General features: G+C 42.9%; 2 protein-coding genes across 2 annotated transcripts in view; one reads left to right on the top strand and one right to left on the bottom strand.

The window, feature by feature from the left end:
• The first annotated feature begins 1,160 nt into the window (after nucleotides 1-1,160).
• gca (grancalcin) lies at nucleotides 1,161-7,820 on the top strand. Its single transcript, XM_071906875.2, has 8 exons — nucleotides 1,161-1,332; nucleotides 2,089-2,328; nucleotides 3,406-3,475; nucleotides 3,905-3,948; nucleotides 4,570-4,717; nucleotides 5,479-5,592; nucleotides 5,960-6,018; nucleotides 6,651-7,820. Exons 1-8 carry the CDS (start codon nucleotides 1,309-1,311, stop codon nucleotides 6,675-6,677), a joined length of 726 nt encoding a protein of 241 aa, XP_071762976.1. The 5' UTR covers nucleotides 1,161-1,308; the 3' UTR covers nucleotides 6,678-7,820.
• A 2,917-nt stretch (nucleotides 7,821-10,737) lies between these two features.
• The window catches only part of LOC139917692 (voltage-gated inwardly rectifying potassium channel KCNH7-like), a 67,673-nt gene continuing 52,961 nt past the window's right edge, over nucleotides 10,738-25,449 (bottom strand). The window contains exons 12-18 of the mRNA XM_071906864.2: nucleotides 24,683-24,935; nucleotides 21,793-21,998; nucleotides 19,885-19,969; nucleotides 18,306-18,584; nucleotides 16,372-16,531; nucleotides 11,960-12,149; nucleotides 10,738-11,052 (exon numbers count right to left, since the gene is read on the bottom strand). Coding sequence (XP_071762965.1) covers nucleotides 10,738-11,052; nucleotides 11,960-12,149; nucleotides 16,372-16,531; nucleotides 18,306-18,584; nucleotides 19,885-19,969; nucleotides 21,793-21,998; nucleotides 24,683-24,935 — 1,488 coding nt within the window. The remainder of the gene's footprint in view (nucleotides 11,053-11,959; nucleotides 12,150-16,371; nucleotides 16,532-18,305; nucleotides 18,585-19,884; nucleotides 19,970-21,792; nucleotides 21,999-24,682; nucleotides 24,936-25,449) is intronic.

The raw sequence follows: 25,449 nt of genomic DNA on the forward strand, positions 1-25,449 counted from the left end.
CAGATGTCAATCACAGTAGAAAACAAACAAAAATGTCTGAATTTTAGACATTTCTTAGACATAGTTATATTTGACATGGGACCTATATTTCTTTGATGACATACTGACTTTTAAGGTTTTCAAAAGCACTATATGCACAGTAGTCTCGTATATAAATAGTGTCATGTACATTGCCCATCTAGCATATAGCCTAGATACATCACCAGTTTTTACCAGGAAACATTTACCAGCATTTAGCTTGGTAAATGGCCTCAAAAGCGTCATCTAGTGGTGACTGGGGGACGTGCAGGGAAGGCGAAATCTCTCCTAAGGTGAAAAAAGCTTTAGAAACCTTTTTTTTAGATCCCCCATGCAAAACATGAATGTTGCAATAACATGAATGTTGCAATATCTCAGTTTCCTGCCATCTCTGATTTAATGAGTAGACCTATCTTCTATCAATCCGTAGATATGGCAACAAACCGCCATCACTATTTGTATGTGTTTCTTTAGGCCTGTGCAAGTAATTCGTCTCCAAAATAAAGTTACATTATCTTATCTGTACAGTATGTTCTGTTGCTGATGCTACCTTCATGTACGGTCGGAAATATCGCAAATACGTGTTGCACGCCCATAAACGACCCCACAAAGTGATAAGAACGACTGTGAAACAATTTCATCATGAGATGTAATAGTGGGAAAGTGCAGGCTGTAACTTAATGGGAAATAGACATCTATGGAACTGCTAAAATGTGACTTTCAGGGGATGGAGAGCGTGGAAGCTTTGTCAACAGCTGTGATAGTCATTGATTGTCGTTTTATGTATAGGATTAGTACCGTATATTCAAATTTTCAATATTTGTTTAACTTTTAGTTGCGATGCGTTTTTTGTTTTTGATAAATTCATTTAAAAAACAATCTTCGTATTTCTCCTCTTCCCTCTGCCACTGCAGCACAAAGTAACTCTGTGCCGCTTGATTTCACAGCCACCGAAATCACTTTCGATTTGACAATGATTTCAAAAGTCGTATGTACTTCGGAACGGGGAAGAACGAGTTTACGAGGAGCTCTTGAAGGCAGCACGGTACTGAGGATTCTGGTGGGCGGGTCTTCACGCCTCGTCCTCACCATTGGCTATCTGCGCTATCAGTCAATGCACTTCCGACAGCTTTCAACAACTCGGATGTGATGTAGAAACGGTACAGGCTTATAGGAAGTTAACGTTACTGACCGTGTACCACTTGGTATATTCACTGCCAGTCAAACTTTTAGATATTAAACAGTGTGTTGCACCAATCCACCAGTGACAGTTTGACCTGTTTCTCGCAAATGGCTTATCCAGGATACGGCGGGGTGAGTAAAAGGGTTTCCACGGTGTTTTCACACTGATTACATAACAACACCAGAACTGGGGGCCTGGGGCTCCGCTCTGTTTCCAATGAATCTCCGATCATTTGTCACAGGATAACTTGCACGGTTACGGTCTTTGCTAGCTTCCTGTAATAAGGTCGGTACCCAAAAGTCTACTTCATCCATCCCAGGCTACTTTTTAACGCTCCAGCTGTAAGTTAGTGTTGTTTTTTTTTAATGTTTCAGCTGCCAGTTAGTGAGATTTTTAATGTTTCAGCTGTAAGTTCGTGGGCTTGTAGGTATCTTGAAATTGTGACAGTCGATTAGAAATTCACTTGGCTTGCGGAAGTGTCCACCCTATGATGGAAATACCTTTTGTATCCAGGAGCATTAATCACAACTTTTAGCCCAACCCTAACCTTTAGGCACCTTTACTCTATAAATAGCAGCTTATATGGCAGGAAGCTGGTCTGTCTGTGGCATGCAAGGCAGCTCAACTCTCTGGTACTGCTGGTCAACACTCTCATGTAAGCCTATGAGGAAGTGGCCTATTGAACAATGTGCATAAACTCACAGGAACCTTATGACCACATGTTTGAGGTACTGAATACACAAATACTTTGTTAAGGTCACTGTACAAACCCGGAAATCCCCTTGAATCATAGAGACCACAGACACACACTATTCTATTTTATTCTACTAACTGGAGAGCCACTTTAATAACTGGGACTCTTTCCACTGTTCTCCTTTCTGTGTCAGTATGGGGGACAGATGCCAGGCATGCCGCCTCAGGGGATGCCACCCCAAGGAATGCCCATGAGAGGCCCCATGGGTGGCCCCATGGGAGGCCCCATGGGTGGGCCTATGGGGCCAATGGGAGGTGCCCCAGCCCAGGGAGGGTATCCTTCATATGGAGGGGGCTATCCAGCGACCTACGGCGCCCCGCCTGTCCCTGCCAATGATCCCATGTGGAGTTACTTTACAGCAATAGCAGGCCAGGTAAGTGTGCATAAACTGTAACTGATAACATGACATGTTCCTGACAGCCTAACACATACAGTAGAAAACATTTACATATTTTCTTAGTGACGCTCCATGATGCTGGGTACATTCATGGAGGCTTTTCTTAAACTGACAGAGTGCATAATACAGATGTAGCCTTTGTAAAGTCCCTCTTTTCACTGCATGAAGGGTGCAGCCAAGGCTGCCCTTTTGCTCCATTCCTAAGAGGAATTGCTTGGAAAAGAACAAGTTAGTACAAGCTATGCTGCCTTTGCAGCTGAATTACAAGCAATGGTCGTAGGGTTGAGAGACATTAGAGCTTTATGTTACAATATACTAATTTGGTTCTACTGTGCTTCAGTTGACATAATTGTCAGCAGTACTTTTACTGTATAGATGCCTGGATAAATGCATAAAACGTGACTTCTACAATGGCTGCCACTGTATTGTTTGCACTGTTATACAGAACACATTTAAAAGCAGGGATGTGATATTCATTTATTTTTTCAGGATCTCAGTTTTTGAGCATCCAACTTCCATTCATTTCTAATGAGAGATAACTGTTTTCCTCCTTTTTTACCTCCTGCTTCTTGTGCTTCTGATCCTAACTTTACTAGGAAAGTAGCGTGTTAACTGTTTGAACATCACATGTTAAAGGCTCATAGGCCTTTAAAGGAATACACCAAGTTATTGGGAATTTGGCCCTATTGGTCAACTTACCTGTTAAGTAATGAGAACATAGACACCAAAATCATCCGTGTGTCCCTGGTCGATCGTTTGCTCTGGCGCTGTCGTAGTTCAAAACAGTATGTTATTCTTGTTCCATATTTTGCATATTATTACTAATCTCCTACACAAAACTGCCAGACTTATCATTTTGGATTAGATCTCACTTTTAAGATAATGCTAGTCATCTGCTATCACTCAACATAGTGTATTCTAAAGTGGGACACATGGATGATTTTGGTGTCTACGTTCTCATCACTTCTCCCCGAATCTCGCAAATCCCCTCGAAGCTTGGTGTATTCCTTTAAGATACACAGATGACTGAATCCCTCTGCCTGGTCTGTGCAGGACGGTGAGGTCGACGCAGAGGAGCTTCAGAGGTGTCTGACCCAGACTGGCATCGGCGGCAGCTACACTCGTAAGTCCACTACTCTCCCTTCTACTAGAGCCCAAAGTAAAACAGGAAGCCTGACTCTAGTCACATGATTCCCGTTTATCAGGTTACTGTACGGTGTTGTTGCTCAATGCAGTTCAATTCAATCAACTATTTTACAGGACGATTTACATGGCAGGCATGAAAGATATATTAAAATCAAACACTTATACCTATAAACAACAACCAGAACATACAGTATATTATAAACTCTGGAGATTATAATCTTAGTAGATAGTGCAGTGGAAAGGGAAAATGCGTTATGGTCATTGCGAAATCCTGATGGCCCAATAGAAACTTATGGTACGAATGAATGGTACTATTTCACTGTGAACTCTAGAGTGAACTACATTTACTGTTAATTGTTCACGTAATTTACTGTCAACTTGTGTGATTTCTCCCCTATCTTTGCAGCATTCAGCATGGAGACATGCAGGATCATGATTGCTATGCTGGATGTATCCTTTCTACACCACTCTGCTCACACACTGTGTTCCCAGTTGGAAATAGTTTTTCCGTGTTGGTCAATTGTAGTGTGGGACAGCTGATATGGGCACTTCACAGAAAAAAAAGACTTATAGTCTGTACATAATCTTAAACAAGCCCCAAAACTGCAGTATTGTCTTTGGTTTGAGGGTCATTGAGTTTGTTTGCTACTGAATTTGCCGGCTAAGTGATTTCACATGGAAGGCAGTGAGCTCTTTTTGTAATTATGATTTGAATTAAATAATTTATGTGCAAAAATAGCACCAAGAGATACTAATAGGATCATAATGAGTGGTATAGGGGGTGTAATCTTCCTGGAGTGATTTTTAGAAAACAAAATAAAATTCAGATGCTGTTACCAGCGGTGAAATCTTAATGATGTCAGTGATGACCAGCATGTGAACCTCTCCCATTTCCTAAAAGCGTGCATTCATAATTTATCATAAGTTAATATACTGTAACTGGGGCGTGTGCATGATTCACACTTGAGCACGACCCAGCCTGGCTTCTCCCTCTTTACATGAGCGCTTTTGAGTTTGTACCCAGTGCTCTTTGATTTAGCAGTTATTAAACCTTAATCAAACTGCCGCCAGAGGGATTACACAGGCAAGATGGGTTTCAATGAGTTCAAGGAGCTGTTCACGGCTCTGAACGGCTGGAAGCAGAACTTCATGATGTTTGACCAGGACAGGAGCGGGACTGTTGAACCTCATGAGATGTCGCAGGCAGTCAACGCCATGGGTGAGTGTTCAAACGCTTTCACACGATGGATACTTAATGACTTGTAATAACACATCTAATGGCATTTGGAATATTTAATGACACTTAATTAGACTCAAACACAACTCGAGTAGGGTTTAATCTGTGCTGATTGGACTGATTTGTCTCAAACTTTATCATCCTTTGTATCACAGCTGATGGAGCAGTGAGAGACAGATATTTTTTCCATACATCATATCAGCGGAGGAATCAGTAGAGGAAAATGATGCATACACATTACTGCACATGTCCCATATTTTAGTCTAGAGTATAGAATTGCATCAGATTGTGATTTTAGTGAAATATATTGTGAGCTATGAAATATGACACTTAAAAGTCCCCATGAAATGAACTCCCATTTCTTTTACTTCCTGGAAAACAGAGTATCTTTCATGGTGACCTCATGCTGCACTAGTAGGTGTAAAGATTGATATTCCATTGGTTTACACTTTTGAATGATCCCTCACTGCCTTATGTCCCGCCCCAACAGCCTGTTTCAATAGGAAACGCGTCAAATCAAGGAAGTAAAGACGCCATTTCATGGGGTCTTTAATGTTCTCCATGTTGCCATTTCTGTTTAATACGCAAGGGTGAATAAACTCCATTAACTTAGTTTGCCTTGTGTTTAAAAAGTCGGATCCACTTACTCGTAGGCTAACGAAGTATAGCGGTAAATGCAGTGAGGAAGTCCTGCGGTTTGACACATGTAGACTGTTTCTCCCTCTCTCACTGCGCTGTAACAGGCTACAGAATCAGTCCACAGGCTCTGAATGGAATCATCAAGCGCTACAGCAAAAGCGGGCGCGTCTTCTTCGACGACTACGTGGCCTGCTGCGTGAAGCTCCGGGCGCTCACAGGTACGAGGCCGCTCCCCCCCCCCCCCCCCCCCCTCTGCTTTCCTGCCTCCGTTAGAAACCACCTGACACGTTCAATGAGCCAGGCACTTAATGTAGAGACGCACGCTTTTAATGCGGAGTGACACTCTTAGGTTTCCGTGCCATTTATGAAATGAAATTGCATTCCGTTCCCGTTCAACCTCTTTATTCCCTTGACTCGCTACCCGTTTCTGTTGTTATCTGTAAAGTGCTGTGACATTCTCCGTTGGCTTTCATCAGATTGCTCGGCTTGGTGAATAAAACGGCCTCGCGAGGTGTTCTTGGTTAATAAGCGTTACTGAAATCCTGACCCCCTCAGTGCCATGACCGTTTGCTCTTCCTCACACAGACAACTTCAGACGGAGAGATACTATGCAACAGGGAAGTGTCACCTTCCCATATGATGATGTAAGTATCTCTCTCTCCATCTCTCACACACACGGCCTCATTTTCTTTTTTCTAGCGCTCATTCCTTCAGAGAGTTTTCAATTTAAGGCTACACTAGGCAAGATTTTTATGTAAAAAAAACCCACCTGTTTTCTCAGCCTAAATCACAAAGTGGGGCTGAAACAGAGAAGAGCGTCCGATTCCCACTAATTGAGCCCCTGTAGATTTGCCCTGTTTGCCCAAATGAAGCTGGACTCATCAACGTTAGATCTTTTCCTCTCTCTCTCTCTCTCTCTCTCTCTCTCTCTCTCTCTCTCTCTCTCTCTCTCTCTCTCTCTCTCTCTCTCTCTCTCTCTCTCTCTCTCTCTCTCTCTCTCTCTCTCTCTCTCTCTCTCTCTCCCCCTCCCTCCCTCCCTCCCTCTCCCTTTGGTACAAAGCATCACAGACTGGCCGGGTCGGTAAACATGAACTTACTGTGTGCAGTCACATGATTTCAGTCAGTTGCCACTGAGATGTTGGGCTGCCAACATGTGAAATTGCCTAATGTGGCTTTAAAGGAGTTTCCCTGTCATCCAAGGTCCTGTGGTTGATTTATAAAAAGAATATGTGGTTGATACTTTCTCTCTCTATCTTCCTCTTTCCCTCCCTAACAGTTCATCCTGTGCACAATGTCCATCTAAGTGCTGCTGTCTATCCTACACCATGAGGTCGGAGCATTTAAGGAACCAATCAGTGGATTCTGGACCGCTGCCTCACAGGAACGCAAAAAGGGAGGCCAGAATATTTTACCGAGTGACGATGAGCCGCAACAGGAAAGTACCCATTGCTTGCTTGCTTGCTGTAACGCTTTATTCTTGTATGCCGCACAAGGATGTGCTGAAGATGTGTTGGGTGTAGACACAACACCGCTAGAAGTACCTGCTTGCATAAATAAAGAGCTTTATTCCAAAATGCCAAAAAAAATCATTACCTGAAGTTCATCATTCCATATCTCTAAAATAAACGGGATCAGGGTTATTAAATGTGTCAGCCAAGGACTTAAGTTACCAACTATCCTTTAAAAAGTGTCAGAATTTGTTGTGATACTGTGCTTTCAGTCGTTCTGTAAGAGCAGTCAACACTTCAGATGGTGGATATCTCATTTTGGAATGAAACTCTCCCAATGCTAGTGCCAAGTGAACCGCTGTGTTAAGGATATAGAGGATTATTAGGAGGATGTTCTGATCTGTGAGACGCCTGTTGTGCCATTATAATCTCTGAATGTATGGTCTATATATATTAAATCCACTGATATTTAACTTAATACTAATGACAGCATCACATCTACAGATAACATTATGTTATTTTACACTGAACGCCTGAGGAGTTGATATATAAAGACTGCATTTTCTCATGTGCATTAATTATGTGATCATGATCATATTTTCTTGTACAGGAAATAAAGTGCACCTCTTTGTCTTATAAAACGTATAACATGTAAAACAAATGATTAGATTCTAGATATGCATATTAACTTGATGTTTAACTTGATAACAAGTTATTCAGCCAAAGTGACACTGTGCTGAAATGAACATGCACTGATAACCATTATTAATATACTGAGGCCTGGAAGCATGTTGTCATCAAGCTACATTCATATGATTTTGCAATCTACCGGTCAGATAAACATTTGTTTCTATAATTAAAATGTTTTCATGTTTGAGTACAAACACGGCCAAGATTTTTTAACTGTATAGGTTGCAATGAGTTCAACTTCTATATGTGCTCAATGTTGTAGGAAAGATTGTATTTTGTTATTCACAATAAACTCATTTTTGTATTCAGTATGCATTCTGTTTATTAATTTATACAATTGCGCAAATTTTTCAGTCTATTTACACAATATATTTCATTTCTTTAAATATAGTTAAGAACAGAAACATTCAAATTAGCTGTTAAGTGTTGCATTGTATAAAATACAGTGGCAAACATTTAAAAAATGCATAAAAACAATTGTGAACAGCACTAGATTTAAAAAGTGACATTTATATCCAGTACAGCAAGTTTTCTAATCTCTGTGCAAAAGTTTGCAAATCCCATGAAAGTTCAGTAGACAACTCTTCAGGCATCGGACACGTCAAGTTAGGCTTTAGCAACTTTTGATCTACATCTGTGCTCAAGAAAGAAAGCTTATCAAAGAAACACCCCGCGTTTTGCTGGAACCAACCCATTTGTATTGTCCTGGTACAGTTAAAGGTTTCTGGGACGCTTTGTCTGGTCCATCTTAACCATACAATGCATTTAAAACTAAGATTTTCCATTGTATCTGACTTCTAAATTTGTCTGGAAGTTTAGGAAATGTATAAATAAATGGAATTGTCTTCTTCTGATAAGCTGGGCAGACATTTCATCATCCCTCTTACACTTTACAAACCAGTTCATCAGTTCTGCATGTTATCGCTAAGGGGTGAGGAGCGAGGCGGTCTCCAGTCAAGGGGTTGGAGTCGGGGGACAATAAGGAAATCAAACGTGCTTTAGATGGCAGTAAAGTGGTCGCCTCTTTCAATTCACCGCATACTCCACTATTCAGCTGAGAGTCAACACTGGGAAAGTCTGTATGCTCTGTAGAGACGACATGAAAATCAATGTGCAATATCAATTCAAACCAAACTATTTGAAACAACACAAATGCAACACCCAGCTTCAACTTTTCTTCGTCACTGAAATCTTTTGCTTGCTACATTTGGAGGATATGCATCGCATTTATCATCATCATCATCATCATCATCATCATCATCATACCATTACCAGTTCACACCATTCTAACATCAGGGGTTTTTAAAAACACGGTTTAAATAAGGTACATAGAAAAATAATGGCAAATTAAATATTCTATTTTAGAAAAATAGGTATAACCATTATTTCTAAATCTCTCTTGATGAGTTATGCGCTGCACCTTACATATCAATACATGTCACACACAGTTGATTGAGACTTTTTATAATTTTTGTCAAGTGCAGTCTCCATGCAATACATGAGTTCGTGTTGGAATTTATGTAGGTATGTTATAAAACTAAAATGACTAATTCGTTTTCATCATGCAGTTCACCCTTTATAAAGTTTAAAATGGTTCAATACATTTACATCTCTGACTGTAGAAAAGCTTATTATTTTCTTGCATTGGATGTACTTTAGGATTTATATGTCATTTGTAAAGGCTAGAGCAGGCTAATAAAGCTAAGGCTATTGAAGGCTGAGCTTCTTGCTCAGCCCAAAACATGAGCATTTTTTTGGACTTTTTTTTCTGATGTTACCGTGTTAGTGATGCGTTTTTTTTCTTTTCTTTACAAAATTGTATTTTTCAAGAAGATAATGGAAGACCTAAAGCATGCGTACACAACAGAATTGAGCCAAAAACTATCGTGTGTGGTAGTCGTAGTTCGCTCCAGCTATGAAGTGTCCAGGAGGTTCGCTTCATGTCCAGCAGTCTTAAACACCCCACGGCCATGCTTACATAAAGTTGATACAATGCAGTTGGTTACATGGTAATTATATGTTTTGGTCTCATTATGTTTTCAAAACTACACTAAATACACAACTTGCTTAAGCATGATTTTTCAATTTGTCTTTTGTCTCCAACATTTACCGTTAGCAAATGAAACGTCTTGTGTGAGAAAGTCGAAGAGTGTGGAAAAGTACACATACGAATCAGCTTAAACAGCATTGCGTCTGACATTTGCAAGCAAATTAATTCACAACATAAATCTCGTAGGCAGTTGTTCTCTTTTTTTTTCTTTTTTTTTTTTAGCTCAGGTTGTATAAAAGTATTTCCGGAGCGTATTAACCTCTAGAAATATACCGTGATTTTCAGTTCATTTCCTGTATTGTGTCGTCATTATTGCTTTCGTAGACTGTTAAAAGTCTTGGTTGTGCTATGGGATGTTCACACAGCCTCTACACATGTTAGTATTATTACTTTGTGTCCTGTATTTAGAATTGAATAAGAAGTGATTCTGATTTTAAATATCTCTTAGCAGTTGTGGCAATGTGGTGTACTAACAGTAGGCACACAAAATATATAGCGTGATGCTCTTGTCAGCCGGTTTGTTCGCCGCTGAACGCGTTGCATGGGGTCTTCTGGAGGTGCTGAAAAGATGAACTTCAAAAGCTGTGTGAAGTCAAGGTGTTTTAGGAGTGACAGAAATGCCTTGGAAAGAGGTTTTCAAGTAGCTTTGTCCCTTTGAAGCGGGAAGAGTTATATAAAAGGAGACTGGTTAGCTACAGTAGTCTGTAAGCATGCCAAGATCACACCTGATTGCCCGATGAGTTGCAATGTGTGTGTGGAACATGCAACAGAAAAGGAAAAAACGTGAAAAAAAAAAAAAAAAATTACATGCATATCTCTTTTAGAAAGAGCACGTTAGGTGCCTTGTGTTGCTGGCAGTGTTCTATTTGAAATATGTACACGGTAAATGATTACTATACATATGTTAATAATATAGCGTATAAATACCTCTGTATAAATGGACTTTATACATCTAAATCAGATGGTTGGAGGGGCCGGGGCTGAGAGATATTCCCAAAAGGAATGGAAGAAAGTCTACAGTTTTTTTTTTTTTTTCCTTTGCATATTCAGTCTCTTTCTTAGACCCTGAGTCAAACTTGAGAGAGAAGACCTCCAGTCATCGTCAAAAGGGGGAAGGGAGGGTGGGTGGGTGGGTGGGGGGTTTGGGGTGTGGGACTGGTGAGGACTGGAGAGGCCTATTTCCCTGGAAGCCCCGGGTCAGAAACTGGCCTGTGAAGTCCCAACATTCCTGAGCTGCTGGGCGGGACGTCAGGGAGCGAGGCTTGTCGGACTGAAGGGAAGAGGGACCTAGGTGGCTGTTGGTGTTGTTGTTGTTGTTGTTGTTGCTGCTGCTGCTCTAGAGAGTCCATGTTGTTTTGTTTGTGTCTCTGCTCTATGTCCTCGTCCCTCTCTAGCAGTCCGGCAAAGTTCCCATCTGGAAGAGTCTCTGTGTGGAGGAGGACCGGGGAGGATTCTTTGGATTTGTTCTGTGCCTTTTCTGGGTCAGGGCTCTGAGAGACAGAAAGTACAATGGGCATCCACCAATGAGTTGGCATAGAAAGAGAGGACAGGCATATCAAAGGAAACAGTGCAGACAGCTGCCATGGAAGTGTGTGTGCACTGTTTAGACAAAACCAGGTTGGCAAATCTATCAGAAGTATAATCAGAAACTTTGCTGACAATTAAGTCTGTGTGTGATATGAATAAAATGCATTCTAGTGTGTGATATGACTAAAATGTATTCTAGTGTAGAATACACCAGACAGTTGCTTTGCCAGCAGCTGAGGTTTCTGGCTTTCAAAACTCACTTTCTGGCCCGTACTCTGTTTTGGAACAAAAACTCACTGCCCATTGGAATTTCAAAACACTCCCCCTAACTTGCAAGCGGGTGCACCTGCCGAACATTTTTCAATGTGACTGTATTGTTTGTGGTTACAATGCACCATAATTCAAGGGAATGGGAGGGGGCTGTACCAGAGACTGTACCAGAGATCTATCAACGGCTGAATCTCATTTGTGTTTTTACGTTCCCTCCTCACTCAGGGGAATCCCCTGCAGCACCCAGTCGGTACATTTCATTTTTTTTACAGAATGGACTTTTAGTCAAATTGCTGACTTTTATAGTGTTCTCCATGGCAACAGAACATGATGTGGTGAAGGTATGATGCTGTTCCATCCCTGTTTTCATCCCTGTTCTTCCTTGTTCTCTTTCGCTCTGTGCGAGTGTGTCATGATACACATAACACATCATACAGGCTGCCTCTCAGAGTAGAGTGAGGGCTTGGAGTTTACACACTCCTCAAATGAGATTCAGCAGCTGTTGCAATTCCTACAGCTTGCCAATAGAGGCCGATAAAGGTCGTAGGTCACTTAATGCCCCAGTAAGGCTCTCCCCTCTCCCTGTAGTCTCTGGTGTACCTGGGGCTGGGGCGGTGCAGGGCCGAGGCTGAGATCTGTCTGGATGGCCGACACCGGCTGGACCCTGATGGCCGGCCTCTGGTACTCGGGGCTGGAGGTGACGGTGCTGTAGGCCGGCGGCCCGGAGGTGGTTTGCCTCTGGAGCAACTGCAGGATGGCCTGGATGTCCGCTGTCATCTGGGACTCCAGTCTGTGGCGGTCGGAGGAAGCAAAAAAGATGGTACGCAGTGAAAAATAAACACCATGAACCCAGGCTCAATTAACTTTACACAAGACCCATTTTACATCAGAAAACTTTTCTGATGAATCAAATTGCACCTGCTTGATTCAATAACCAATAATTCAAAGCAAATAATGTATTGACCACCATAATGTAATACACCATTATAAGAGTATGAACGCAAAAATACCAAAACAAACAAACCTGCCTGTTTCTCTAGATTGGGTCACATATTTACAAAAAGTTTTGAGGCTTGCTTAATTTCAGCGTATTCTATTGTTTGGGGAACCGAAGGCCATTCAAGTACGTTCAAATCCCTGCAAATTCCTATGGCACTTGCAATTTATATACGGAAGTTGCATGTGTATTCAGTTGTATTTTTTAGTTGAAGGTGAACTTTAGGTATGTTTCTATGAAAGATGCATCAAGGCTTTCATGGTGTTTGCCACATGCAGAATACCGGATGCCGGTACGTCACACTCGTACCAAACTGAAAGATCTTATCCTGTGTGATGACGTCTCACTGCTGATCTACATGTGTGATGACAGACAGGTACGGAGCCCCAGCAGCATGACAACAACCAATCAGCTGACTGCTCTCCAGACTGTCAAGTGACTCAGAGAAACATGTGGTGGTTTAGCGGAGAAGAACAAACGATCAGGAGAGAGTTGTAGCTTTCTGCTCCGGTCACCTCACAGGGGAGCGGCTCTTGTGCGGTCCGGTGGCAAAAGCCGACATAAACCAAAAACTAGTTGACATGGCAGAAGTTGTTTTGAGTTATAAATGGTCTTGAGGCTTTATTGGGGAAATAATTATCGTTGCTAATCAGGACTGATTTACATACTGAAGACAAACAGGTGATGAGCCTCCTGCTGGCCTGCTGATGTTTCCTCCCCATGTATATCTGGAGCGCAAATCTCTCACCATCGCCGCCGGCACATCAGTCCTCCACACCCGTCTGCTGTCAGATATGTAAATCAGCAGTGTGCCATCATCACATAGAATAATCCTGTTTGGCCTGATGGTAAATGTCATTATGTATTTGTGAGGAAGAAATTAATTAGAAGACCTTTCTTTAAACGAGGCCCCTTGTGTGATCCTTGTGGTCATACTAATGATGTTCGTTGTTTTTCAGTTTGTTAGTGTTGCTGTAGTAATTACCATGATGATTAAAGGCCTAATGATCATAATCACCACCACTCATGATGAAACTGGTCCTGGTCCTAATATGCCAGAGGCCTTTCTGTCATGTTATGAACGTTACATCTTCAAGTGTGGCGTGTTTTCATTTAAGTGTTTAAATTGTCACCTGCATATGCTTCGATTCTGTTTTATTGCTTTTATTGTTTGTGTTTTTATTATTTCTGTTTTCCATTGCTTATTTCATATCTTTTTTTGTGCTTCTGTTCTATTTTTCTTTTCCCCCCTGCCAAATCCTATTACTTTTGCTGCTGCAATGACCTAATTTCCCCATAGGGATCAATACAGTTTCATCTTGTCTTCATCTTCAAGAATAGGTTTATTTTACTGTCATCCCTATAACTGATGATCTGATAACTGATATTATCTTTTGCCCTACTTTTCTCTATTGAGGCAAAAACAAGAAAAGTCTGACCATCCAGATATGACCAAATACCAGAAACCATACATATCAGATTTTAAATGCATACAAATCTGATTCCGGAAACATACTGTATTCCATCGATTTAAACACTTTTTCCTGAAGTCTAATCTGTGCAATGTATGGTATGAAAATTGGATATTTTTATGTTAATCCATCCAGATACCTGGATTTCTATCACAATAGGTTTTAAATGTGCACTGACTGAGGAGAAAAAGAGAAAGACAGAAGGGTGATGTTTCTTGTAGAGTATACAGTGCCACAGTGTTATCATTATAGATCAGTGGAGGTTTGATCAATACTCATTTCAAACACTAGGGGGAGACTCAAACCATAACACCTCAGATGGTTATATTGTAATGCTTGTGATTCTCAAAGTGGTGTCCATCCAGGAAAGGGTTCAGTCAAAATTAATTTACATTTAACATTTACTGTGATTACAATCTCCCCACGTAAAACATAAACAGTTCTGCAATTCTATATGAAATCTTGCCAAATGAATCATAAATTAAATTATGAATCTAAGATAAGGATCCCTGCGGCTCAGTGAGTAACGACTGGAGGTTTGAGAATCGCTGGTTAGTTGCTGTATATTTTCCACTGACAGAACATGAAATATATTTTTGCATACAGCTCGTACGGCAGGTGTCAAAATGCCTAGCACCTGCACTGTATATCATCACCTTATGCAGCAAGTTACATCATAGCACGGATGCCAGAGACAGCGGATCAGCTCTCCCACCCTCAGCAAAAACAAAGGAAACACAGAAATGGCAAATAAACAGAGTCAGCAGAGGCTTTCCAAGTGTGGAGGGGGATTGCCTCCCTGTCCCTCTGCCAGTCGCTGGTGTAGCTCTTTAGAGAACAATCAGGGCAAATCAACTCTTTGGCGAGAGCCTGTTTCAGTAAAATGAGGCTTGGCGGTGCAGTGGCCATGTCCGCTGCCTCAAGCCATTACCTCTGCAGGCCCTCGCCCTAACCAGGATAAATGAACAGAAGATGACCGGCTGTGGGAGGCTCGCAACCTTCTGCCGGTCGATTCCGCATTTCCACTGGGAAGCAAATGGCGGGTCAGTGAATGGGGGGGGGGCGGGGAGAGAGGGGTGGTATCATGAAAAAACCTGTTTTACCAATTATTTCTTTAACGTGTATCAATACAGTCAATTGACCTGACTGGATTGAATGGGGAGGGAGAACATTTTTGAGCAAACTCACTTTTTTCTTTTTCATAAATGTACCAAAACTCTCTGGCTCCGGCACGGCGACTTCTCCATGACACCCACCATCCCAAGCCCACGGGTGACGTCAGGAGACTTTGCAATGCGTCTGCATCTCGTGGCTGCATGCTATAAATAGACAGCCTCTGTCTGTCTGCCTCCCCCTCATCTGTATCAGTGCACCAGCCGAGAATCACACGCACCGCTCACACGGTCCGCTCTCTGCCTTAATACGCCTCTGATGGTTTTCTAGGCAAAAATTTTGTCTGTGCAACTTTTCATCCAATTATGGGCGGAATCACATGGTTTGTATTGCACGCTCTGATCGATTACATTGTTGAAACGAGCTGCAAGTTGGCGGCTTGGAGCGTAAGACTTCTGGAAAATACAGAGCGTTACTGCCTTTGGATGAAAACCTCGTACTGAATATCAAATGCTTATTTTGTCATTGACACACATGAATTTTTTAAATTATACTATAGGCTATCAACCAGGGCCCATGAAACTCACTCAACACATAAATGACTAATTATACTTTCAGTTCAAGTAAGAAAAAGAAAAGCAACAAATAACAGGATGTGTTTTTTCCATAAAAGCAACGTGTGTTGAGCATAGACTGTATCCCATTCATAGGAGCACGATCCTAAACATCTAAAACTAACATGTGCATTGTTACCTTTTATGTTCCCTGGTATTTTGACTCGAGGTATTTTGAAGGTGGCTTTGGGGGATATCTAGAGGCTCATCTATAGTGTAACACATTCTTATGCACACATTTTGTGCTTAAGACTTAATTCAAGTCAAATTTGCAATTTTTGAAAAATGTATGTTCATGTCAAATTAATTTTATCCAGGTTTATGTGATATACCAAAATCTAAAACAATTTTCTATCATTATCCAAGGTTTGGATGTAAATAATTGTCATTTTTCATCATATTGAAACAATCATATGATGGAATCTGAGATAGAGTCAAAGAGTGTTTCTCTAAATGAGGCCACAGACCAGCAGCCTCCCCATCCTCACTCCTAAAGGGCATATGGGAAAACGTCATCCGTATATTTTTCACTCCCGGAGTATCAGATGAGTCCCTGGATGTTAATGAGCCAAGGAGCAATTCACACTTGAGGAGTGTGAACTAAGTAGTCTATGGTGTTTTCCCCAGCCGCTGAATAGTCAAAGTGCTCCTCACTGCCTAGAGCAGCTGCCACTCTGCCAAAAACAATTTCTTCAGTGTGGGTTTCAGAGGAGCGTTTTAATGTTTCATGGCCTAAATGCTGCTTCAGAGTCCCTTCCATGACAAAATGGCTTATGGGAAACACCGGCACTGACACCCAGCGCCCCGCTCCCCCACCTGTTGAGGTGCTCCTGCAGCAGGTCCAGCCGTTGCTCCACCTCTCCGTAGGTGAGGTCCGTGTCGCTGTCCTCCTCCCCGGCCGCGGGCTCCTGACTCTGGGCTGACTCCTCCGCACCCTCCTTGGGACGCTCACATGCCCACTCCTCTGTATGGAGATCTGGGGAGAGAGGTGCGCACACACACACGCGCACACACACACACACGTAAATGATCTGGGTTATTAGAACAGTGCCTTGGGGGAGCCATCTTCGTCTATTGTGCCTACTCATCATCGAGCTTCCAGAGCGTCGGCTTACCTCCTCCTGAATCCTAACCTCTATCATACAGAGGAAAACACACATCTGACTCCGGTTGAGAATCATGATCTCAGTGGCATTTTTGCAACCCCCCACCCTCCCTTCCTCCCCTTGGGTCTTCTGTGGGTGCGGAAGAACAGCGACTGGCCTCTGGAGATGAAATTGACATTTCCTCTGCGTTGCTCCTGCTGCGCTGATTATAAGAATCAATATCACTTTGCTCTCTACTCGGGCAGAAATCCTCTTACGGCTGCAACAGCTGAATTATAGGATATTACTGTCAAATCAACACACACTGACACAGCTTCCCATCTCAGAGCAGACCGTGTTGAGTTAAACGTGCCGGTTAAAATGCTGTTGCAAAGTTTATTTCACCAATCTACTGTCAGGATAATAATGTTGTGTTACTGTTTATGTGCCCATGTGTGTGTGCAGCAGCTTGAAAGAGAGTCTAAGCCCCTGCGACACAGTTGCCTCTTTCAACAGAAGGTCACATTAGGCCAAGCCGCAGACACAAACTGGCCCCGAGTGTGTTTGGTCAACATGTAGCAGCAGCCAGACAGTGAAAGTGAGGATTTCTCCTAAAGCTCGCCTGAGATCTACATCCTAAACTGCAGCCTTATGTGCGGAAGCTGCCCAGCCGAGCCTGCAGCCCCGCCACACTCAGACAGTCTAAACTGTACTGGGATCCGCAGGAGGACTTAACCGCTCTCTTACAGCTCTTTATTGCACACGGAGTCCTTTACTTGTGCTGTCTGGCTGCCAGACAGTGTATTTACCCCATATAGTACCACACACCTGCACTGTACTGTTTTGTGCTGATGTGCCTAAGTGCTGTGCTGCATCTGGTATTCAAGGCAGCTGAAAAAGGGAAAAAAAATCCCTCCCGACGACACAATTGCGCTTATCTCTCATATTTTATAAAAAGATTCAAATGTGACTAAACTTACCACATACAGTGATGCAGACAACACGATTTTGCCTAATGTTTCCTGTAAATCCTTTATTTGGTCATGGCCTGTGATCAAAAGGGGTGACCCCGGTCGCTGAACATAATCCTCTTAAGTTTTATTACTGAGTGGGTTTTAGGTTTCATCATAATGACACATAATCCTTGTTTGGATTTTTAATAGGTGTGACATTCCACTTCTGGGGCTTAGGGATATTTGGGTTTTTCTAAATTAACTTCTGAGCCAATTACCCTTTTGGAGTAAAACTTTAGAGGACAATCATTGCACTGTGGTTTATATTCATTTAAACTCAATTCAAGCTTCCCGAGAGTCAGGCTAAAGTGAAATATCCTGCAGATTTACAGAAAATGTCATATCCATTTAGAGAAGACAGTGATTTGCCTACTCTGTATATGTAATTGAAACAGTTATGCCTGTCTCCCTGCTGTTCTTTTGATTTGGATTGTGTCTTTAGCTTTGATTGTTCTGTTGTTTGATGTTTGGGCAAAAATAGAAAAAATCAGTTCAGGGGAAAAAATCGGTTGAATGACAGGGAGGAAAAAATAGGCTTTGTGCTGCTTGTCTGTTTTCCAAGTCAAAAATAACTCCCTTGTTACTAAGTAAATAAACAGAAGGAGCAGGAATGAAAAAGCGGCGGCTGCTTCTAACGGCGAGATCGTCTCACCTTTATACGGCTGGCTCTGTGCGCCGTCCTCAGCCTGCGCGTCCGGAGCGCTGCTCAGCCCGAGGCCCAGGGTGTGGTCCCGAACCACCGGGTATCCCAGCACGCCCGAGCACAGCGGCCTCTGCTCCTCCTCCTCCTCCCTGCCCTCCTCCTCCTCCTCCTCCTCCCCTTCCTCTGTGGAGTCTCTCTCTCTCCTCCCCTCCGCTGCCGAGGAGGCGTACAGCTGCCTCTCCCGCTTGGTGTCGCAGTACGTGGCCGCCGGGTCCTTGTTGTGGCCGCCTGGAAGAGGGGTGGAGGTGGCGATCACTAAATATGTTGGGGGTGGGGGGTTGCTGAGACTTCCTCTTGGGGGGGTTCGGTTTGTCATACAGCCTCATTATCTTTGACAACAGGTGGAAGTGCGATTTGCTTTGGGGTTGAGATGAGTCCAAACAACGCTACAGGCCGAATTTATCATTTATCAGCCAGACTTTTATGTACCGTAATTAAAAACTGCTTGAGATTTATCGTGTTGTGCAAGTGATAATCACTTTTTATGCGCGATTAAATGAACAGTAAATCAATGCGCGTGCTCATCTGCTTGCACTTTCATCGATCTGAAGCAGAAATATGCACACCTGATGAATTTGGGCAGGATATGCCGGCTGCTGTGCTGTGAAATGGATTGTTAAGTACATTCTCTGTCTTCGCTTGTGTTATATTGGGAAGTGGTGATACTGTATTCTGAGGGCCCGTATCCATGGTGACCAATTAGATTTGCCTGAATCGATGCCAAACTGCTGAGTGCTGCTGTGTGGAGGCTCTGTCTCCAAGTCCCAACTCTCCTAGCTGTTAGAACTCAAATTACAACTGCTCCCACGGTGCGAGCGGCTCTCGCTCAAACACGGCGAATTCTGCCGTTTTGAAAGCTGCCCTACAGTCTGGAGGCAGGGAGGCTGCTGTGTTTATCTAAAGTGTAACTGATTTGAATATACATATTTCCTTACCAAAATAAGCAGGGCCTGATGCAACTATCCCTTGTACTACTAAGCTAGGGTGAGCACCTACATAGCTGGCTTAGATGTTAGAGGGAAGGGAATGGGTTGAGTGTGGCTGTGCTATTGGGGTTTTTAAGTGGGCACATCCCATTATAGATATTTCAATGTTATAAGGCCCACAACACCGCCAGGAGGCATCGCAGTACAGCCTGGTTTCTTAAACTACTGATTGGGACTCAAAATAGGCTGTGGGAAAAATTCTGGCACCGGATCCCCACATGATAAGACTCACAATATGTTTGACACTGTGTCCTGGGATGAGAGACTAACATTTTTAATTTCCCAGAAAGAAAAGTTCCCTGCAATAGAGAAAGAGAGTGTAGGGAGCACTGACGCGATTGTTAGTCCTATCTTTGTTTTGAACATTGAGGTAACCAAGTGAGCACCAAATGTGCCAGAATCCTGAAATTTATCATAGTTGGGAGCTCCCAGATGTGAATTCATCCCAGCACACGGCTAACAGTACTAGATCTTACAATTCAGGAAGCCCTGTAACAGCAGTACTCATTGTGGTCTTGGAAGGGATTCTGTCTCAACCTGACCTGTGGAGGATTTCCTTTTGTAGGACGCCCGTCTTCGACACTTGACTTCATCCATGTCAGAATTATTGGCTTGTGGGTAGGTGGCCTATAAACAAGGGACAGAACAGAGTGTATGACCAGACTGAGCCATGTGAGACAGCTATATAATGACACAGTAGATACACACATGCAGGCACTAACACACATGTACTTGAAAAAACACTGTGTTAAATGTGACCCTATTGGCCTAGGATCGAATCCTAGATGTACAAAATATATGGAAGCCACACACTGTCCATTAAAATCTATATTTATTTAACTAGAGAATATCAAAAACATGATGTGTTGTTGTTGGAGCCCAAGTTCCTCCCCTGTCTTTGACTGAATCCCGCCGGAACTTTTTCTCCTGTGCCGTCCCAACTCCAACTCAATGAAATAAATAAAAATGCCAACATTAAAGGAATAGTTAATCTAGTTTTGGTAGCCAGAGTTTGGTAGCACTGTTCTGTATCAGCCAAAAGAACTAAAGTGGCTGGGTCCTGGTCCTTCAGAGTTCCAAGAAGAGAGAAAAGAGAGAAAAAATGACCATAAAATTATTCCAAACAGCTTGTGCAGCATAGTCCTAATAATAATTATAAAAATAAGTGTTCTGAAGCCAAGAGTCCAATATTTACCTCATTATCTCCTAGAATTTCTGCTCCTACTTCCGAGTCGTAAATACAACTCCTTGTCTATTCAAGTACTTTTTAGTCAGAAATAACATAACAATATTAAGTATATTGGCTAAAGGTTGTTGCTATGTGTGACACCTAAGAGTGAGAATGTCTTTCTGTTCTATTTTTTCCCATTTTCTTTTATTAGACAGACGAAAGAGGAAAGAGTCTTCATGCACCTGAGACCACTGAGCCACCAGGAAGCGCCAGAATGTCACATCTTGGCATCTTGGGTATCATGTAAAATCTGACCTTCCCATTTGTATTTACCACTTTATTGGGTCGTTCAAGCTCGCTCTACCCGTAGCAACAATATTTCTGACAGCATTTGAAGGCAGCATCTGCTTGCTGCTGTTGTGACGGTTGGCGCGGTGCAGAACAAGTGCAGAAAATCTAGGAGATAATGAGGTAAATATTGGACTTTTGGCTTCAGAACACTTGGATTATGCTGCATGAGCTGTTTGGAGTAATTTTATGGTCATGTTTTCCTGTTTTTTTTCTCTAAAGAGCCAGGACCCAGCCACTTTAGTTCTTTTGGAGAAAGCTCATACAGAGCAGCACTACCAAACTCGCTGTGTGTTATATTGACACACAAGCTTCACCAGTGTTTTCAGATAATGACAGAATTTTCATTTTTGGGTGAACTATTCCTTTAACTGGCTTGCCCTGTGTCTTTAAACAAATATAAATAAATAAAACAAGCACTCACTAACATTTGGATTCCCTTTCATATAATGCCACAGGCCTCACGCATCTCTCAATTTCACTCAATTCATCATAATTACAGCCTACATCAAGTCTGTCTGTAATATCCGCCCCACCCTAAGTACTTGACTAAGACTCACTATCTCTCATTCTTGTCCGCCAGCAAATGGCAGTTTAAAGGAAAATGCCTAAATCAGCCATTACTCTTTCATTCATACAGCCATTTCTGGACAAATTGAAGCACTAAAGAGAATGAATTGAAAGGGCATTCATCCAATTTAGATGGGCAAGTCATGGCGGAGATACGATACAAGGAAGACACTGTATAACTTAAGTTAATGGGTACTGCAAAGACCATCCTCACTAAGAAGTAGCAGTATCAAGATTCATTTTGAATAAGGGCCTCAGTAATAAATCCATTTCATAGATAGAAATACCCAACGGTGCAGCCTAAATATCCTCGTTATAATCTGAGAGGGGAAAGTGTTTTGAAGGCCCAGTGCCGATTTACCTTGGTGTTGTCATCGCGGAGGTCAAAGGTCAGCTCCAGGTTGGTGAGGAAGTGGTCGGCGAACTCGGGATACATGTCCAGCACCTCCAGGATCTCCTCCCTCTGGATGGTGTGGAGGTCGCAGTAGCTCAGCGCCCGCACGTCCGCAATGGACTTCCCCGGCTTGGCGTACAGGTGGATCATCTCGCCGAAGATGTCGTTCTTACCTGAGGGAGAAGAGGGCGGAGGGGGGGGAGCGGGGGGGGAGGTGAGAGGTGAGCAATCAATTCGAAGTAACTATCTCCTCCCAGATAATTAATCCCATAAGCCTTTCTGTGCTTATCTATTCTTGGCATTCTTATCGAGGAACAATGGGACATCTACAGTGGGGGGAAAAAAGCAACCTTACCCGCTGTTCATTAGGTTTCTGGTCGAACATGTAATTAGACGGTACAGTATGCAATGACCTATAAAGAGGCGGGCCAGCTGGCATAAAGCGCTCGAATGCAAAAGAGGCTAAAGGGCAGCAGAGTCATCTAAAAAAGGATTTACAGGAGGCCAGTAGGTCTGCATGGAAGTCACACTGTCCATACATTCCTTCCTCTCTTTAGTCAGAAATGACCTACATGGAATGACCACAGGGTTTACCGTGCTCCCTTTAGTCTGAATTCAGCAGAAGAGTGAGTGTGTGTGTGTGTGTGTGTGTGTGTGTAGGAAGAGGAGGAGGGCAGGGGTGGTAGTGTGTCTTTGTGTGGTAAAGCCAGGAATGACTCTCCACTAGCTTTTATTAAATCTTATTAAGCCTTATGCATTATGAAAATCTGCACATTCTGCTAAAGTATCTATTCAGTGTGTTATTGATGTGTGCAGAGGAGAAAATTGATCCTTTTTCCTCGGTTTTGCAAATTGAGCCATTTGATGATAATCCATCATTTCCATTTCCTACTTATACATTCATGGTTTCGACTGGTAGCATTGCATATGCTGAAGTAATAGCAGTTTGATGATTATCCGAACAGTGGAAGCAACAGCGTGTGCATATTAGCGTGATACACGACCGTATGGAAATGGTAGTAGAGGCATGATAGTGTGGAAATGTGGAAATTCTGCAGCCATAGTGGAGTAAATGTGCTGAGTTGCTATGTAACCTACTCCTTCAACACCCATGCTTCTTACTCATCGTGACCCTATTGTGTCATCGGTTTTTTGCCAAACCTTATTGGCTGGGTGAAAAACAGACATGTTAAAAAAAAAAAAAAAAAAGGCTTAGCCTGGTGCACCTGCCTGTGGCGGCTAGGATGAGAGGGAAAGACAGAAGCATGGAGAGAGAGATAGATAGAGAGAGAGAAAGAGAGAGAGAGGTGGGGAGAGGAAGAGAAACAGGAGATGAGGAGATTTACTCTGATTACATTTGGAGGCTGTCAATAATGCCATGCGGCTCAGTGGCTCCTATCATCAAGCACTCCATCACAGCGAGCTGACAATCAGATAGCATAATAAACCATCCTATAAAACTCTCCCTGCCTCCCTCTCGCTCTCCGAGGCTCTCTTTCCCCCCTCTGTCACTTACCTTCTCTCCTGAATTCCTCGATCCGCCCCCTCTTTTTCTCTTCTTACATCTTTTTTTCTCTCTCTCTCTACTCCACCCACCTGCTCCTCTCTCTCTCCCGTCCCTATTTCTATTGTAATCCATCTCTATTTGCAAGCCATCATGCTCTCCTTTCTTCATTAACACATATCCTCTCTTGCCCTCATCCCACCACATGTCCTCCTCCACTCGCTCCTGTCCTCTCCCTCTCATCTGAGGCCCGACGGTGAGGCGGCAGCAATCGCAATGTTCTTTGAAGTAAGTCATTAGAACATAACCAATAGAGATCTCAGCTGCCAACCCAGCCATATCGCAACAGAGCGGAGCCATCTTCGTTCAGACGGCCCACCCGCGTCTACCCTAATGGAGGTGAGCTCGGGCAAAGCTAACTAGGCTGCGTAATGACACGACTATTAAGACTTGTAACGCTGTGGTTCCTTAGAAGCGTTTTCGAACTTCTCACTAGTTCACTCAGATGAACAACAGAATTCACTAGGCTCGTTAGAAACGCTTGGCTGTCTTGGGAACATGGGTGCTGAGTGGATGTCACTAGGTTTCTACTATCAGGAGAGTGCGCACGTGTTTAAGAACGCCGTTTTTTAATATCAAGCTCACCACAGGCATAATGACAACTCCTTCCATCACAATAAAGCACAGAAAACCTCATATCACGCATGAAGAAATCATTTAAGATGGCTCCGCAATTCATACGATTTTTACTGCCCCATAGCACTAAATTACCATAATATATCTGCGGGAAGTTGATAAGATTGTTGATCAGTGGCAATGACTCAATGATTACTTTGCCAGGTGCTGAGATTTCTGGCTTTCAAAAGTCACGTTTCAGCCTGCACTTTACTTTTCCCCGCTCATTGGAATTTCAAAGCACTCCCAACCCCCTCCGCCTACACACATTTTCAAGTGATGATCGATGGAGGACGGTGCCACGAGCGAGCAACCGGTGTCGCAAGGTATTTTAGCTGCGAAGGCCGAAAAGCCTCGTTATCAAGCCAAAGACAAAGCTGTATTCTTATAGTATTTTGCATCATGATATATTAGCTCTTCACTAGACGTTTCTGTTGGAGCTCTGCTCTAAAAAGCTGGCTTGCTCACCTCTATTGTGAAAATTTGACTTGTTTGTGTCAATTACAGGCCACCATAACTCATAAGGTCAGATTACTTAATATCCCAATAAGCGCCGACGCCAACCCAGTGGATCAGATAACAAGTAATACAAAGGTCACTCCTATACAGAGCAGTGTACTGAATCTCCTCAATGAAACACACAAACACGGTTCATCTTGATGTGTACAGCAGACCCACCCAGGATGGCCACTACGACGTCATCCTTGAGGATCTCGATGGAGCCGCGGGAGATGAAGTAGAGCGCGGTGAGCACGTCTCCGGAGTGGACGAGCGTGTCTCCGGGCGGTGCGTGGGTGGTCTTGAACCTCATGGCCAGGGCTCGGAGGCAACCCTTGGTGGCTCCGCGAAACGCCTTGCAGCCCTGCAGGAGGTTCTTGTTGAGGTGGAGGCAAATATCCGCCTGCAGGCACTCTGGGAAACCCTTCAGGACCTGGGTGTGAAGTCAAAGCAGACAGGAACACGGTCAGACAGGATGGGGAAGGAGCGTGTTCAAAAGATGTCAGTGCTGTGATGTGCAGAAGCTTTAAAAGTGTGTTGTTGGGCCGAGCGGGTCAGATTGACTGGATTTCCAGAGAATTTTGATACAATTGCCATCTGTGGTTTTTCCTTCATCTCAAAACCTAAACCCTGCAGTAGAAATGGACTGCGCTGTCTATCTACAAAAAATACTATTTACTGTTTTGCTGAGCCTCTTGGCAGCTTTAGATGAGAGACAAGACAGAACATTTAGGGATTGCAGCTCCTGCAGATTAACGACACCACAAACTCAAAACACAGATTTGATATTTGGTATAAAATATGTTTTCTCTCTTGTTTGTAAATGGTTGGACATATTTCTTGGGGAGTCTCAGAGCCTTCATGTGCTGCGATGATAAAACTACACTCTCAACCATGATATATTATGTAACAACAAAAAGTTAAAAAAATATATATTCAATCTTGTC

Source organism: Centroberyx gerrardi, chromosome 21, assembly GCF_048128805.1.
Source record: "Centroberyx gerrardi isolate f3 chromosome 21, fCenGer3.hap1.cur.20231027, whole genome shotgun sequence".
NCBI lineage: Eukaryota > Metazoa > Chordata > Actinopteri > Beryciformes > Berycidae > Centroberyx > Centroberyx gerrardi.